This window comes from Triticum aestivum, chromosome 7D, assembly GCF_018294505.1.
Source record: "Triticum aestivum cultivar Chinese Spring chromosome 7D, IWGSC CS RefSeq v2.1, whole genome shotgun sequence".
In the NCBI taxonomy this organism is placed as follows: domain Eukaryota; kingdom Viridiplantae; phylum Streptophyta; class Magnoliopsida; order Poales; family Poaceae; genus Triticum; species Triticum aestivum.
In genome coordinates, this window is record NC_057814.1 from 16,345,989 (window position 1) to 16,364,691 (window position 18,703).

The 18,703-nt window shown below is 42.4% G+C and overlaps 1 protein-coding gene across 1 annotated transcript; it reads left to right on the forward strand.

Moving 5' to 3' along the window:
* The first annotated feature begins 406 nt into the window (after positions 1–406).
* On the forward strand, positions 407–5,475 carry LOC123163929 (extra-large guanine nucleotide-binding protein 3). Its single transcript, XM_044581338.1, has 9 exons — positions 407–1,904; positions 1,987–2,124; positions 2,227–2,331; positions 2,448–2,630; positions 3,095–3,272; positions 3,355–3,599; positions 3,919–4,091; positions 4,390–4,587; positions 4,773–5,475. Exons 1-9 carry the CDS (start codon positions 831–833, stop codon positions 5,203–5,205), a joined length of 2,727 nt encoding a protein of 908 aa, XP_044437273.1. The 5' UTR covers positions 407–830; the 3' UTR covers positions 5,206–5,475.
* The last annotated feature ends 13,228 nt before the right edge of the window (positions 5,476–18,703 follow it).

Consider the following 18,703-nt stretch of genomic DNA (forward strand, 5'->3'; position numbering starts at 1 on the left):
AACGGATTCCGCCAACCCCGCTCGCAATCCTCCACCATTTGGGGTCAACCCTCAACAGAAGGAGTGATGGGAGGGCGATAGAGGGTAAACCGAACGCGTTTCTCCCCACGGTCTAGTAGAAACAGACGAGCTCCGTCAGCCCACGGGCATGTTTACTGCGGATGGAGGAAGTGCCCCCTTTTTCCAAATTTGTAAGGCCTATGAGTTTTGTGTTTGAGTCAAAAGTTTGTAAGGCACACATGAATTTTGTGTTTGAGTCAAAAGTTTATTTTTTTGGAACTTTGCAAGGCATGAACCGGGAAGCAGAGAGTGTCTCTCCAGATTTTTCATTTAGCCGTTGATTAACTTGTTACCACTCTAGTCCAAGCACGGTGAAAAATCCACTCTCACCGTCACACACCACAGCACGGCCACGCCAGCGGCGAAATATCCCCAACGGCCGTCGTCTCCCCAAGTCTGAACCCGCTCTCGCTCGCCCACCATTTCCTTTCCACCCCGGAGTTCGGCGGTAAATCTCGATTCCGCGGTTGGTGGCGCCCGTCCGTCCAACCGCGCCGTCCCTTTCCCCGCCCGGCGGCTTGACCCGTTCCACAAAGATTTGGATTTTCCTCTTTCCTCCGGTTGACCGGCCTCGCCGATGCGTGGTGGTAGTTGGCGGGGTGGGGAGCGCGGGGCCTTGACCGTCGCCCAGGCAAGCCAGGCCGGATAGGGCGGCGGCGACGACGAAGCAGAGAAATTCCCCACCAAAGGACAGAGCTTTTTTCGACTCCACCGAGCTCTCCTTGCGCGGCGGGTGTTCGGCGGATTGCGCCGGAGGAGGGGAGGGGGAGATGTCGGGGGCGACGGAGACGGCGACCTGGGAGGAGATGCTGCGGCGGATGCTGCCGCCGGGGACCGCCATCCCGGAGGGCGCGGCGGGGAACCTCGACTACTCCATCGCGCTCGAGTACGACGGCCCGCCCGTCGCCTACGAGGTGCCCAGGATCGCCCCCGTCGACATGGCGGACGTGCCCACGGCCGAGCCTGTCTCCGCCTCCTACGGGCTCCTCGGGAACGGCGGCGCCACCGTGCCCGTCGCGCCCGTCTTCAGGCCGCCGGCGAGCCGGGCGCGCGCCGAGCCGCCGCAGGCCAGGAGAGGCGCGGGGCCGGCCGACTCGGCGCCGCGTGACGAGGCCTCCAGGCCGGCAACCCGGGCGCGCCAGGAGCCGCCATCGCCCGTGCAAGTTAGGAGGAGCTCAGAGTTTGCCCATTCAGGCCCCCAGAATGAGGGGTACTCCGACTCTGACGATGACTCCCGGCGCTCCGTGTCGCGCGAGTCTGCGCCGAGTTACCGGGGCCAGAACGACGGCGGCAGGCATGCCATGGCTGCGCCGCAGGGGAGGAGGTCTCACGTGGTGACCTTCGGGCTGGCAGATGATAGCAAGTATGACCAGAGCAGCGAGCTCGACGACACCAGGTCGGAGCAGTTCGTGGCGGTGACCAGGACGGAGAAGAGGGGGAAGACCTGCGACCGGTGCGGCAAGAGGAAGTGGGAGAGCAAGGAGTCGTGCATCGTCTGCGACAAGAGGTACTGCGGCTACTGCCTGCTGAGGGCCATGGGATCGATGCCGGAAGGACGCAAGTGTATCACTTGCATTGGCCGGCCGATCTATGAGGGCAGGCGGTCGAAGCTGGGGAAGAGCTCGAGGATATTATCACGGTTGCTCAGCTCGCTGGAGGTAAGGCAAATCTTGAAAGCCGAGAAGGAGTGCCAGGCCAACCAGCTCCGGCCCGAGCAACTCATCGTCAATGGCTTCCCTCTTTGTCAAGAAGAGATGTCAGACTTGCTTAGCTGCCCACGGCCTCCTCAAAATCTGAAGCCCGGTAGATATTGGTATGACAAGGAGTCAGGCCTATGGGGAAAGGTAAAGCTTATTGGTAGTAGAGGAACATAGCTTTCTTTAAAGCCTGTATTCGTTGCTAATAACCCGCCATTTACACTTTCAGGAAGGGGAAAAGCCAAACAGGGTTGTCAGCACCAACCTGAACTTCAATGGAAAGATTCAGCCCAATGCTAGTAATGGCAACACTCAGGTTTATATGAATGGAAGGGAAATTACCAGCATCGAACGGAAAATTCTGAGGGTAACTCTAAGCTACACAAAATTGAGAATCCTGTGTACATTATAATTATGGTGTGTCTGTATTTTTATTGGGCTTTTCACAATATCTGCTTTATTCTTACAGTTTGCACAAGTTCAATGTCCCCGCGATACTCACTTCTGGGTCTATCATGATGGTGGATATGAGGAAGAAGGCCAAAATAATATCAAAGGGAAGATATGGGAGTCAGTATGTATCTTGTTCAACGCAGTTTCAATTCTTTCTTCTCCCTTTCTTAAATTAATGCATCCTTCCTTCTTATATTGCTTGTTTTAACTTGATTGTCTGTATCCCCTGTTATGCAGCCTTTGACACGTTTTGTGTGCACCTTGGTTTCACTACCGGTGCCTCCTGCAAACTCTGTTGAGCCCAGAGATGATGCTCCTTATTCAGCAAGAACAGTGCCCGAATACTTAGACCAGAAAAGGATACAAAAACTTCTTATTCTTGGATCACCTGGAGCTGGAACAAGCACCATATTTAAGCAGGTCAGACCCTGTTCTTGTAGAAAAATTTAATGCATTAGGTTCTGTTAGATGTTTATTTGGTTTGGACTTCAACTTACCTTTATGCTTCCAGCGAACTATGGCTGGAAGTTGATTGCTAAAGTTTTTCCCTACATGTAGTACAGCGGTTTGGTGTATAAACTATTTTTTTTACTGTTCTGGAGTTTGGCTAGTTTTTACATTTGCAAATGTTTCAGATGACATTTTTATGCGTGCCGTGGTACATTCTCCTACAAGCTAGTGGGTATTTATACATTAGTCTAGTCGCCGTAGCCTCATAGGTATCTTTGCTTCAGACAAATGTCTCAAAGCCTTTATGGAATATCATAAAAGGTTGTTCATCATATCAAGCAATCTCGAACTGAATCCTGAAAGTCCAATTCGTTTACTTTTGACTTTTTATTTATCTTGTATGTATTTTCATGGTGTTCGGTTTTACGACACAGGCTAAGTTACTATATGGAAGTAGATTTACCCCAGAAGAACTTGACAATATCAAACTAATGATCCAAAGCAACATGTTTAAGTACCTTGGGATTCTGCTAGAGGGCCGTGAGCGCTTCGAGGAAGAGGCTTTGGCTATATCAAATAACCCAAACTCAGAGGATGAGGATACACAACAAGGTAGCAAGGAAACAAATATTTCTGCCACTAATGTTTTTGAAGATCATATGCAGCATGCTGAAGTTTCTTTTTTTGTATGCAGAGGAAAACGAATCGAGTGGTTTAAATTCCTGCATATACTCAATAAATGCAAAGCTGAAGAAGTTCTCAGATTGGCTTTTGGACATCATAGCAATGGGAGACCTAGATGCCTTCTTCCCTGCAGCTACACGTGAATATGCTCCAGTCGTTGATGAGTTGTGGAAGCATCCTGCCATACAAGCAACATATAAAAGAAAGGACGAATTGTATTTTCTCCCTGATGTCGCTGAATATTTCTTGAGCAGGGTATACATCAAACCATTTATATGTGATTTCAGTGCGGAATGGTCCCTTACTTTAACCTGTTCACAGCCTGTATTACAAAGATTATGCTGCACCAGCACTTCATATTATGACAACTAAGCAATACACGTGCAGTTTAATCTAAGAAATGCAACTTGTCAATCTCATAAGGGTCTTTTGTGTTTCTGGACTTCACCCATTGTCCTTCCTCTCTCTAGAATTGTCCAGCATAGCAGTGCATGTCCCTTGCTTTTGTGTGTGTACACAGTAATTGTTATTTGAGTACCTAAATTGATTTGTTTCTTTTATGCCATCCTTGCAGGCTATTGAAGTATCAAGCAATGAGTATGAACCTTCAGAGAAAGATGTCTTGTATGCTGAAGGAGTATCACAAGGAAATGGATTGGCCTTTATTGACTTCACTCTGGACGAACGGAACCCTATGTCAGAACTCTATGGTGACAGTCATGACCCAAGCTCCCAGGCACAAAACAAGTAAGCTCTGTTCCTGGCTCATGTATAAGCTGCATCTAAATCCTTCTATTTGCTGTCTACAGTTTACCTGAAAAAGTCTTGCAATCTTTTTAAAGATATTAACATTGATGTCGGTATTGTGGAATGTATCTGTTGATCGTGGTGAAAAGACATAGCCACTGTAATTTTCCCTACTTCATCAGTAGTGCAGTATGTAGGTTGCCTGCCTTCTGCATTTGCATGGGTTGATGACTCTTTCCTCGTGAGAAACAAGTTGCAAAAAAACTTAATTTTCTCATCTACTTTTACCCCTTATCAGATATCAGCTGATTAGAGTCAATGCCAAGGGCTTGAATGAGGGCTGCAAATGGGTTGAAATGTTTGAGGATGTCCGCGCGGTTATATTCTCTGTAGCACTCAGCGACTATGACCAGCTGGGAGCCCCTGCCAGTGGCACCAGTAGGCGCCTCGAGAATAAGATGATTCAGAGCAAGGACTTGTTTGAGGCCACAATCAGGTAAAGTAACCTTGTCAGTTGCATTTGCTAAATGGTCCTGTAGGGGCTAACAATCTGGTAAACTGCACATTACCGATTCTGTCTTGCCTAATATAGAGAATGAGAACATTTTTACAGCTTGCCTAGGGTTAGCGAAGCTCAATTCCTAGATGAAAACTTATTGAATCTATACATTCTTTGCCCAGGCACCCGTCTTTCCGCGACACACCATTCGTCCTGGTGCTCAACAAGTTCGACATCTTTGAGGAGAAGATCGGGCGGTCCCCACTCACCGCCTGCGAGTGGTTCAGCGACTTCGACCCGCTCCGCACCCACAACAACCAGTCGATGGCACAGCAGGCGTTCTTCTATGTGGCGATGAAGTTCAAGAACCTGTACGCGGCGCACACGGGCGACCGGAAGCTCTTCGTGTGGCAGGCGCGTGCCCGCGACGGCCCCACCGTCGACGAGGCCTTCCGATACATCAGGGAGGTGCTCCGGTGGGAGGACGAGAAGGAGTACGGGGGCTTCTGCCCGGACGAGTCCTTCTACAGCACCACCGAGCTCAGCTCCTCCCGCCTCGTCGAACAAGACTGGCAGCAACATCCTGCCGCCGACCAGAGACAAGGGAGCACATAGGCTGTTGTTGCTAATTGTACAGTGCTGCTGCCGTTGTTGTGTTAGCTAAGCCAGCGTTTATACATACAGCTTGTTCAGTGTGGACCATTGTTGTGTAGTGATAAATTTGCTGATAGATATAGCTAAAGCCTAAAGGGAAAACACATGGCTGCTTTGTGATACCATTTGGTTCTAAACTGATGGTGATGGATCTATTTGGGGTTCATGCAGCTGGAGAAATCAAAATGCTCTGGACCAGCTTAGATTGATGTCAATTGTTGTCCATGTTTCCCTTGCCAAATTGTGGCAAAATTTTCTACTTTCTCTTTGGCCAACAGTAAAAGGTTTTTAAGCGGGCTTAACCCCTTTCCGTTAAATGAATTGCGGAAATACAGCGCCGATCCGACAGATGTTGAGAGGACGGGAAGGTGAAGGTTCCTAGCGAAATCTATATGTATCTATATCTGTACCTATTACCTATATTATACTATATTATATTATTATTATATTACACTAATACAAATCTATATCTATACCTCTATACCCCTACTTAATTTTAATTTTAATTTTAATACTAACAATAATATTATAATAATAATATTTAATTTAATAATAATAATAATAATAATAATAATAATAATAATAATAATAAAGTAAGGTGCGTTTCGACAATTTTTTCATCCGTTCACCGCCGATTCTTTTTCCTATCCGAGGTGGTATTAAATTCTTATGCGTTTGTCTGCTAGAAAAAGAATTTTTGTACATGGGCCGCACATGTGGAACAGCGAAGCCAGCCCACTTGTTTTTTCTGCCCACGCAGATGAAACAATTCTATGTCTAAAAAAAAATGAAACAATTCTATTTTCCGCACAGACCAACAAATAGTCAGAATTTCGCACGGGACAACTGATAATGGGATGACCAATTTTCTCTGTTTCTCTTCTTTTTTATTCTCCTTTTCCTATCTCCTTTTTCCCTTCTAAGTTTATTTTTCTAATAAAATTTATTCGTAAATAAACAAAATCTCAAAAAATGTGCGGAATTATTTTTTTTAAATATTGTAACTTGCAAAAAGTTTCCAATTTGTTCAAAAAAATGTGTTCGTGTATAAAAGATACACATGTTCCCGGCTTGAAAAAATATTCATAAATTCAAATAATTTTCCTATTTTTATAAAAAATTGGTGTTTTTCAGAAAATGTTTGTGAATTTTAAAAGATGTTCCCTTTCATATTTTGTTCGTGTTTTTCCAAAAGTGTACATAATTTTCCAAAAACTGTTCAGGATTTAAAATATTGTTCATGTTTGCTACATTATTCAGAAATTTCATACCTTAAATCCCTCTCTTGAAAGGATTGAAAGGAAAAGTAGACTAAATAACTCATGGGCCTTCTCTGGCATACGATGACGTAATAAAACTCTTAAATATCCTCGATCATTGACTAGAAAAAATGGGATTGATTCCTTCACAAGCGGCGAAACCGAGAAGTTAAACATTCCTTTTTCGTGTGCACACATGGTTTTACTTGTACATTTAATTATCACTGACTTTAAATGCATACTATTTTATCTCTCGTTGCAACGCACGGGCATATGTGCTAGTACTAATAAAGCAACGTGCGTTTCACCAATTTTTTCATCTGTTCATCGTCAAAAAGAATTTTTTTTTCTATCTGAGGTGATACTAAATTCTTATGCGTTCGTCTCCTAGAAAAAAGGCTTTTCCAGAATTTCGTACGTGGGCCGCGTGCTGTGCCCCACCGAAGCCATCCCAATTATTCCTCTGCCCACGCAGCTGGGGAAACGTTATTTTCCGCGCTGGGCGAATAATAGTCGGAGCTTTGCACATGGCAACCAATAATGGGCTGGCACATTTTTCTTTGTTTCTGTGTTTTACTTCTATTTTTATACTCATCCCCCTATCTAATTTTCCCCTTCCAAATTTATTTTTGTTACAGAATTTATTTCATAAATTCAAAATTCTCAAAAAACATTCAAAAAAAATAAAAATTTGGAAAATGTTTAGAATTCCAAATTTTTGTTGCTACTTTGAAAAATATTTGGAACTTAAAAAATGTGTGCCATTTTTCTAAAAAAAATATTGTTTTTAAAAATCGTTCGAGGATTCTAAAAAGAAAATGGTATTGAAAAAATGCTCCAAATTGAAAAAATATCCTTGGTTAGTGAATTTTTCACAATTTAAAATAATATTCGCGTATAAAAGATAAACATTTTCGGAAATTTTTATGAATTACAAACACATGTTCCCATTTAAAAAAATGTTGACAAATTCAAATAATGTACGTATTTTTATTAAAAAGTTGGTTCTTTCAAAAAATGTGTGTGAATTTTGAAAGATGTTCCTATTTAAAATTTTGTTTGTGTTTTTGGGAAAGTGTTCATAATTTTCAAAACCTGTTCTGGATTTTAAAAATGGATGATATTTCCTACAATATTCGGAAACTTCATACCTTAAAATCTCCTCGATTGAAAGGAAAAGTAGATTGAATAAGTCATGGGCCTTCTCTGGCGTACGATGACGTAACAAAAGTCTTATATGTCCTTGATCAATGAATGAAAATATAGCGGATTGATTACTTCACACCCGGTGAAACCGAGAAGCTAAATATTCCTTTTTCACGTGCACATAGAGTTTTGCTTGCACATATAATTCTCAGTAACTTTAAATGCATATTATTTCATCTCACGTTGCAACGCACGGGCATATGTGCTTGTTTTAGTAAATTCTAATGGACACTTGGCATGTATCTCCTTGTTACTACTTATTACATTAGCTTAGCCATGTTTGATTAATAAAACCAATTTGACCCTCGTTGCAATTTTAGATGTGAAGTATAACCAAAGTTTTAAATAGGAATTGGCCACAATGAAAGCAGGCCATCACCTGATTAGCAACTCATATGTTTATTATTGTATCACACTGGAATTGGCCACATTACACCAATTAAATTAACCGTACTCCATAGCGAATTTGGGATGCTCACACCACATACTACATCACCAGAGAACGGAATTAAAAGAAAAGGGGAAATATATTGATTGTTCAACGAGAGGCCAGAAAGGGAATAAGGTTAGATTTGGGTGCCGTCAAGAAGTGGCAGTGAAGAGGGTTAAATAATGAGAAAATTGCTTCTATACCATCGACAACATCTGCAATGGCTCATTTGCCATCCAACAAGGCTCTTGTTCTTACCTCCCAACGCATTCAAATTATATTGCTTATTTGTCATGGCCGTTAGTCTGCCATTACCTCCGTTTTCCTGTCAGTTTTCTCACAAAATCCAATTTTACCCTCACTTTAGATAAAAATAAACAAAAACAAAATTCAACTCACGCACGGACCCGACCCTCCCTATCTCCACGACTCCACGCATGCACCCGACCTTCCCCAATCTCCACGCACGCGCGTGCAACGACGGCCCAGCGAGCCGCAATGGAGGAACCGTCGCCGGCGCCACCACAGCCCCTGTCGCCGCTGCCGTGCCGCTGTGCCTCAAAGCTTCATGCCCACCGCATCTTCGACGCTCTCCAGGCGACGCCTCATGGGGAAATACATATGTTAGATAGTCACTCTATTTTTGCTGGAATGCTGAAAATAGAGGGGAAATGCTGTCAATTTTTTTTTCTAGACATGTTTTATAGTTGTTGATTATTTGCCATTGAGGGCAAAACAGTCATTTTGGCCACTTACCATACTGAGATAACACTAGACTAACTGCTAGTGGTATATAAGCACTAGAATTTGTTTGTGTTTGGTATATAAGCATATGAGCCTTTGTTGGATGGTAAATAAGCCATTGCAGAGGTTGTCAATGGTATAGAAGCCATTCTCTCTTGATAATAGTTATTGTCAAAAGAAAAAACAAGCTAACCATGCGTTTGGTTATCAGTAACATATGCACACAAATATACTTCAAGAGGTGAGTTATCAAACATCAACACAATACCTTATAGTTTACTACGAGATCAATGATTGCATCGATGATACGATGGATATACTTCGATTCAGCAAGAAGTTCACTAAAAGGATTGCTACTCTTAACAAGGTAATGCAACTCCTGTAATAATCCGCAACACGATAATGGCTTTTCCACCAATAATATATGGGGCATGAGGCATATCTTGTATGAACATGATTTTGTCCCAGAAATAGCAAGATGCTTCAAACTAAAAAGTTACAGCAAATGAAAATGAGGCGATACATTGTTAAAAGTACCACAATCTATCGAGTGCAGCATTAAATATCACAAATGGAAAAAATACAGCCAAGGAAAATGAAGCGATAAATAGGTATAAGCATTACACGTCTATTAAGTGCAACATTAAACATCACAAATGAAAAGTAACTATAGAAGGTTCCCCCTAAGCAATAATACCACCAAAATAAACACCTCCTTAAATTCTGAGTGCTAATATCATGATAAACATCTCCACAGTCCTATCTGAGTTGGTGTTGCAAGCGGAAATCTTCGAAGAAGATCGAGCTTATAGCTAATCAGCAAGTTGTAGTTGCACCTGATGATTTATGGACTATTTGAATAGAACATGCTGGGGTACACCCAAAGGGGTTGCATCATGTGGCACCAGATCATGTAGTGCTGATGAACATGATCAACAGATGGATCTGGCTCGTTTCCTAGTCCATACACAGACCAACGTGGAGTGAAACAGGCAACATACAAACATTTGTCGACCGCTCCTCCCTCCCCAATGTTTTGGGTTCATACAAGAAAATGATGCACCCCTCATATCACTCCCCGTGAAGATGTCCCAGTTGTCCAACTTTCCCATCTCCACCCATTTTGTAGGCTTGGTTGACATGTTGTGGCGATGGAGTGTGCGGATCATTGGCACAATGTCATTATGCTAAATACTCGTGCAAAAATGGACAACCATGAGAATCATGTCACCGCATACCACTAGCCATGATGTTTTAGATGGGTCTAGGCAGTTGTCGGTCCAATCAGGGGGCAGTCAGTTGTTATCTCTTGCATGCCGAGCTGGCCATACATCTCCAGTGTGTACATGTGTCGATGAAGATCCATGTCAATGAAGTGGCCATTGAAATACACAATCTAGATTATATGTACACCAACAAACTGGAGTTTGAACCAAGTATCACTTCCAACTAGCCAACTAAATAGGGAGGGACCGGTGCTAGCAAGCAAATGTGATTTTGGTGATTCAAGGGGAGTTGTTAGAATGGCACTGTAGTAAGACTTTGTAATTAATTGTTGGAGATCCATCATTTGGTGTTCGAATGGAATCATGGGTCAGTTGAGCTTCCAGTAGTTATCGCAGAATGTGAGACGTGGAGGTGAAACCTTGGTACCGCTAAAAGGATCAACAACAAGACAATATCCAGGATTGTAGAAGATGAGTTGACCATAGGAAGGGCCAACACAATGCATTGTTTGCATAGCTTCTTCATCTATATGGCAGTGAAGGGTGGTATTTTGGTTGGATAGATCAATAACCTTACATGTTCGTAAGTTGCGATGATATTTGTTACTTGGAGGATGAGGAACATGGACACATAGGTTGGGTTCAATGAGGAGAGGTGGAAATAAGGCGCGTAAGGTAGATTTCGATGGGTATGAGGCGAATGCAGCATGACAAGAGTGGTAGGTTGCAAAAAAGGCGACAAGGTCACGGAGTGAGCCTAAACGAGAGAAAATAGACCACAACAGATCATTTGGGAGATCTGCCCAATTGTGGAGTCTAGACACTGAGACACAAGGTTTGTTATGCCTTTGCATGATGGTGAATTCTCTGCAAAGCATAGTAAATTCAAGATAAGCAAATCAGAAAAATGTTTTGATGAAGAAATTACAAGAAAAGAAACAAAATAGCATATGCTATAACAATGTATAAGCATAGGTTGATCTTGAGATCTATTATATGTCTATGTATCTATGTATTAGAAAACTTCTTATTCCCTTTTATGTTCGGTGTTTCATTTCATTTGCACACCATTTTGTCATAAAGCTTACCTAAATAAAAATATACTATGTCATGTTATCATAGCCACACAATGTTTATCTGGGAATGTTTGTGGCTCAAAAAACCCACTGCATCTATTTATTCTAGAGTTTCGACCCTTAAATTTTAGACTAAATTGTGAAAATGATTTCAAAATGTGTACCAAGACATTGCTCTTAGGATATGAATGCGTTGACATTTTAACACTGAGCCGATATAGCAAATTGTCAATACCTATCACCCAAAGACACCATTTTCATTAACTAAACATGTTTTCCAGCATACATATACAAACCAGCAAGTCGATTACTTACTAGGCTTGCATCTATAAATAGTTAAACACATACGAATCATCCATACATCCTTCATAAAAATATTATACATATAAATCACTCGTTCTCATTCAACTATCGCATTACTTCACTATTTTTCGTTACAAACCCTAAAGTGCATCCGTACTTACAAATCATAACAAGGAAATTTCTGTCACCAAAGTACAAATCATCCATAGATACATGCCGACTTGTGTCACAGACCATCACAACAACCGAAATATCAACTATATTGCCATAAATCCATGGATTAAGATCTATAGGAGATGAACTAGATTTTCACACCAATGACCAAAATCGGACAAATAAGGAGAAAGTACTAAGAGATTTTGAGATGGGTGTGGGAGATTTACCTCCAGGAGTCAAAATCTCACCAAAAACGCCTTCTTAGGGTTGAATTTGAGAGAGATTAGGTAATGGGGATGGGGTGTGGGGGTGGGGAGGAACCCTAGTTCTTCTCTTTGTCTCTTGAGCCCAAGTTACCAGTTCGTTGATCGAAAACTACCAAAGTTAGAGAGATTCTAAGAAATCTTTAGAGGACCTGCTGCAAATAAAATCTAGCAGCTATGCATCAAGATCATAACAATCATCGGTACAAGGAGAGCATGCTAGGGACAACCCACATAGGTTGCACCCTGCTGTCACGGCCAGTGAATATGAAGACGTTTGGATTGAATGTCGAGGTGGAGCCATCTCCCTGCAGTGGCTTGCCCAACTCAAGTGCAACCCAATGTTTAGATTCATGATAATAGCAATATATGCAGTTGCTCCTCCCTCCCCATATCTCTGGGTTCATGCAAGACAATCCCTAACTTCTCTTGTCGGTGCTAATGAATATCGCCCAATTCTCTAGCTGAAGGAAATATGCCCTAGAGGCAATAATAAAGTTATTATTTATTTCCTTATTTCATGATAAATGTTTATTATTCATGATAGAATTGTATTAACCGGAAACTTGATACATGTGTGAATACATAGACAAACAGAGTGTCACTAGTATGCCTCTACTTGACTAGCTCGTTGAATCAAAGATGGTTAAGTTTCCTAGCCATAGACATGAGTTGTCATTTGATTAACGGGATCACATCATTAGAGAATGATGTGATTGACTTGACCCATTCCGTTAGCTTAACTTTTGATCGTTTAGTTTATTGCTATTGCTTTCTTCATGACTTATACGTGTTCCTATGACTATGAGATTATGCAACTCCCGAATACCGGAGGAACACTTTGTGTGCTACCAAACGTCACAACGTAACTGGGTGATTATAAAGGTGTTCTACAGGTGTCTCCAATGGTACTTGTTGAGTTGGCATAGATCAAGATTAGGATTTGTCACTCCGATTGTCGCAGAGGTATCTCTGGGCCCTCTCGGTAATACACATCACTATAAGCCTTGCAAGCAATGCAACTAATGAGTTAGTTGAGGGATGATGTATTACAGAACGAGTAAAGAGACTTGCCGGTAACGAGATTGAGCTAGGTATTGAGATACCGACGATCGAATCTCGGGCAAGTAACATACCGATGACAAAGGGAACAACGTATGTTGTTATGCGGTTTGACCGATAAAGATCTTCGTAGAATATGTGGGAGCCAATATGAGCATCCAGGTTCCGCTATTGGTTATTGACTGGAGACGTGTCTCGGTCATGTCTACATAGTTCTCGAACCCGTAGGGTCCGCACGCTTAACGTTCGGTGACGATCGGTATTATGAGTTTATGTGTTTTGATGTACCGAAGGTAGTTCGGAGTCCCGGATGAGATCGGGGACATGACGAGGAGTCTTGAAATGGTCGAGACGTAAAGATCAATATATTGGACGACTATATTCGGACATCGGAAAGGTTCCGAGTGATTCGGGTATTTTTCGGAGTACCGGAGAGTTACGGGAATTCGCCGGGGAGTATATGGACCTTATTGGGCTTTAGGGGAAAGAGAGAGAGGAGGCTGCGCGCCCCCCAAGGCTTTGTCCGAATTGGACTAGGGGGAGGGGCGGCGCCCCCTCCATCCTTCTCTTTCTTTTCCCTTTGTAGGGTAACGCAGCAGAAAACAAAAATTTTCCGACCTACGCACCAGCCCAGGACCAGTATGAAGACTGCATACAAGGTTTGATCTTTTTCGTTACCGACTCGTAGCGCAGCGGCAAGTAGAGTCGATGACGATCGGCGGTGCAGATCCCCGCAGCTAGGATTTACAACCTCCCAACCGCGAGGATGTAAACCCTCATCCGCCATACGGACAGCCCTCCGGGAGGCGGTCGAACAGTCCCCCGGACGGTGTCGCGGACAGCCCTTCGGGAGGACCTTCGAAACTCGAACGGTCACCCGGACAGCCCTCCGGGAGGACCCACAGAACTCGGACCGTCACTTGGACAGCCCTTCGGGAGGCACTCTCGAACAGCCCCTCAAGGCACTAAGATCGAAACTACGACCTCTCTACAGAGTTGCACACATACGGTGTCAGCTATCCGGCAGGGCTTCGCCGTCCAGAACTAGTTCCTGCCGGAACCCAGATAGCCTTTCGACTCTACGAAACTATTTCGCTGGGAGGGAGAGAAGAAGCCAGATCATTGCAATGGCATGTATGTGAGAAAGAGTGAGTGTGGAGGGCTGCCCCTCCACCTCTATTTATAGGAAATCCCAAGGGGTAGGGTAGTTTCACACAAAAACCCAAAATGCACATGAATGAAGTCCTTCCACAAGGACCTAGGAGTGAAACCAATGAACAAGAGGGTCCCCAAAGGGGGATACCCCATGTGGCCGGCCACACCCCCATGAGGGGCCCAAAAAATGGCTCCTATCCATCCATGTCATCACCAAGATCTTTTGGAGCAAAGCCCCAAAAGGTGGCTTTCCATAAAGTAACCATAAAGCTGATTTTCACTATTCACGACGACATTTTTCAGCGTCCGTTCGAACTGAAAATATTTGTGTGGGCTTAGAACATTTCCAGTACCCACCAAAATTATTTTCAACGCGTTCCGAAACAATTCCGGTTTAGTGATTTTCATCTGCGAAAAGCATCTGAAATGGTGTTCCGGCAGCTCCGAAGCATATCCGGTTATTATCCCGGAAAATTCCAGAAAGCTTCCAGAATGATTCTGGCACCCTCCAAGAATTATCAGGCATGTGCCGAAACCAATTTGACTTTATGGTATCCCCTGAAACAACTTTTCAGTTTCACCGGAACTCATCCGGTGACCTCTCTCTGCGGAATTTTTCCGCTGTCCGAAACTTTTCCGGTGATTTTCTCTCAGACTCCCTGTCTAGTATTCAGCAGATAGATGACCCTTAAGCGTGTGACCCTATAGGTTCGGTGAAGTATAGACATGACCTGGAACCCCTTCCGATCAATGATCAACATCGGAGCCGTGGACACCCATATTGACCCCTATACCCACACGAATGAATATTCGAGTGAACCTCCAGTTGCGATGAGCTATTCCTGTTGCTTCACGATATATCACAAACACCCGAGGTGAGATTTATTGCATCCCCGTGGACGAACAATTTGTCCACCATGCAAGTTACCTCGTTACCGGTTTTGTTCTCTTTTCTCGTTTCCGTGTTCCGGCATCCCCGTGATCAAATCACAAAGGTGTCTGGCTAGACGATGATGGACACCGTAACACCGAGAGGGCCTGAGTATATCTCTCCATCATCGGAGGAGCAAATCCCAATCTAGAGCTATCAAGTTACTTAACATACTTTCCCATGAACCCGTAAGCCCCCGTAATAGCCATCCAGTTACGGATGACGTTTAACAAACCCCAAAGTTCATGAAGCAAGCATGAAGAAACTCGATACTCTCATGGTCTAAGGAATTATGCAAACATTAACTATCTCTGTGTTATAAACCATTAACTTGTGACGAATGTATCTCATAGCATAACATCAATTCGGGTCGATTCAACACAAATGTCCTTCCTGACATTGTGCCCTCAAAGTTGCTTGGCATAGACATGCCCATGATTGGGAAAACATAATCATCATGCAAAACTTGAGCTAGTCTTAGAGGCACGACTAGGAATACATTTTACTGTTTATTATTCCACACGTGCATATGGGTTCTCCCCAGAGCCTTTATGGATATACGGGCTGGGGAACCACAACAGTTATAGCATGGAACATAAACATAATTATGAACAGGGAGATAATCAATAACATTTATTATTGCCTCTAGGGCATATCTCCTACAGACTCCCACTTGCACTAGAGACAATAATCTAGCTTATGCTAATGCACTTCACACCTGTGGCACACCGGTGTAAATATGGTTCGCTTGTGGTATAGCCTGATGTCCAACGGACCTGACGACTTCAGCTCCGTGTGTATCTTTGCATGTCCGCCTTTTCACGTTTTCAGAAAATTCATATTTTGTGTGGACTTGGCTTTGTATGTATGTGAATCACAGGTCAAACCTGGATTCCTCAGACTGAGTTATGGAGCAACTATCTGCAGTAGTGTCCCATTGTCAAAAGCCATCTTGGAATCATACTGAGTTCATGAATGAACTATATGATTCAACATCTTCTTTGTCGCTTCTAAAGTGTCAACATAATTAGCCCTTGTTATAGAATTCGCCACAGTAACTAGTTTGAACAAATTCCAACTAACTGTGCCACCACATTGTGTGTTACACAAAACCCTTAATTTAAATCGAAAATCGCATGGAGAAAAGATGAAGACTGTATCGATGTAACATTTTACAATGAACTCTTCATGATCTCTGCTTGCGAGAAAACCATGTCATCAGTACTTACTCTAGTACTCTGTGACATCTTTCACTGTTGTCCCATGATCAGTAATTTGATCACTTTGGTATCCATACTCGCAACACCTTGGGAGTATCGGACATATCTGGTTGTTTTACATACAATGGAATACATGATTAATCCAAACACAAGAGTGTGTGGAATCTCCATCATGTATTTTACTCATCAGTGTTTTGGGACACCGAGTCTTGCAAAAACTCTTTCCATGTGACTTCGGCAAGAATCACTCCCTGGCGGTTTTAAATGCTAAAAGGTTTTAGCACCTTGTCAATATGTATTCATTGCTTAGCCCTATTAGGTAAATCTATCTCCATAGATCATTATGCCTAATATTGAGGCTATTTAGCCTAAGCACTTCATCAAAAAACTATTTTCAAATGAAGTCCTAATTCATGTCAAGAAATTTATTTCCAATTAACAATGTGTCAAGCACACAAGGTTTTTAGAAATATTATTACGCTCCCACATACTTTCTTGAATTACAAGCATCTTCGTTACCCATTGATGAAGTCAAACCCCTTTGACCATTTCATCAAAGCACGAAGATTCCAACTCCATTTTGCTCTCTTCTGTCCATCGCTGGAACTCTGAAGTTTGCACCCTTACTAGCATCCTCTGGATAGACAAAATGCCTTGGACTGTAGCATCAGATGGAAATCCTATTATCATCCATGTTTCATATCTCATGATTGAAATATGTATTAATTGCTAGTTCAACCCGAACCGACTTTAAGCATCGCTACGATGAAAACAACCTCATCGTAGTCAACTCTTGAACTTGTTATTTCAAAAAGTCGAGCTTTATGGATAAAACATTTTTATCCATATCAGTTTTAAGTTCCATAAATATTCGTTAGACTCTAAGTCTTCCGAAAGGTGTATCAAGGTTTTAATCTTGAATCACTTATATGGAAACTAACTCGGGTTGTATTGGCATTTAGCCAATTTCGGAGTCAGGGCCCATCAACGCTTCCTTGTGTATCGTAGGTATAATGTTGTCTAACAACAATATCTCGTTTGCGCACCTGAGAGGTTTGCACGAGCCTTGCCTACGTGGTTCAGCTACAAGTTCGACCGAAGTCCATACATTTTATTGTAGAGACTTCCGTATCAGTCGCAGTAGGAAACTCTGGAATTACTTCCAAGGTCTCTTTCCTTTGATCTGATGACGAAGATACTGTTTATCTCATCGAGTTGCACTATTCTCACACTCACCTTTTTGAAAGAACCATTCTCCTTAAAAGCACACCGTTTCGCGGCAAAACTATTTGGCTCGGTATAGTGAGGGAGGAATACCCAACATTTTGGTATAACCTACAAAGTAGCACTTGTCTGATTTGGAATAGGTTTGTAACCTTTTACACAAGCCCCATATTCCAAATGTTAAGAAAAGATATAACATGGTTGGGCGTACCATACCATGGCTTCATTTCAACAGATCCGATGTAGCTCTTTTTAGTGTAAAAGCCGCAGTCTCTAAAGCATCACTTTAAAAAGGATAATAGCAAATTTATTTCTGTCATCTTTGACCTTACCATGTCATAAATGGTTAGATTACATCTCCACGGACTTTTCACTTGCAGTGGTGTTCCGGGAGGTGCAAGTTATGAAACCCCTTTCACAACTCATCAGACATTCGCTAAACATGTAACTCAAATATTCCTTTGTGCAATCAAATTGCAGAAACATAATTTTCTTGTTACAATAACTTCTACTTCATTTTTGAAAACCTTTCGAATGATTTCAAAAGATCCAGACTTACGTCTCATCAAGCAAATATCCATATATCTACTTGAGTCATTTCTGAAGATATATAAATCCACTACTTGCAACAACATTTATTGAACTACACACATCAAAATGTATGATCACCAATAAGTTTGTTGCTCGTTCCTATGGCCTGTGAACGATATTTCAGTCACTTCACTTTTCGGAGAAAAGTTGCAAGTGTCAGATGATTCAAAATCAAACGACTTCAAAATCCATCACAATGGAATTTTTCCATGCGGGTTTCTCCAATGTGACCAAATACAGTGCCACACATGTGTGGTATTCTCATAGTCTTGCGACATTTAGCATCAGTGTTATGGATGTATTATATTACCATCAATATTCATAACATACATCCATCTTGGATGGAAGCATGGCCCTTCATGTTATTCATAATACTTAACAACAATTGTTGTTTTTATGAACAACTCTTTTGCAACAAACATTGTGCAATGGGCTAGAGTGTATGAAACTCTAAAATGAATTATGGAAGTAAACCTAGAGGTATTGTATTATTATCAATATTCATAACATGCATCTCATTCATAATGAAAGTATGGCCCTTGTGTTATTCATAACATCGAACATAAAAAGTTCTCTTATGAACAACCTTCTTGCAAGATACCTTATGCAATGG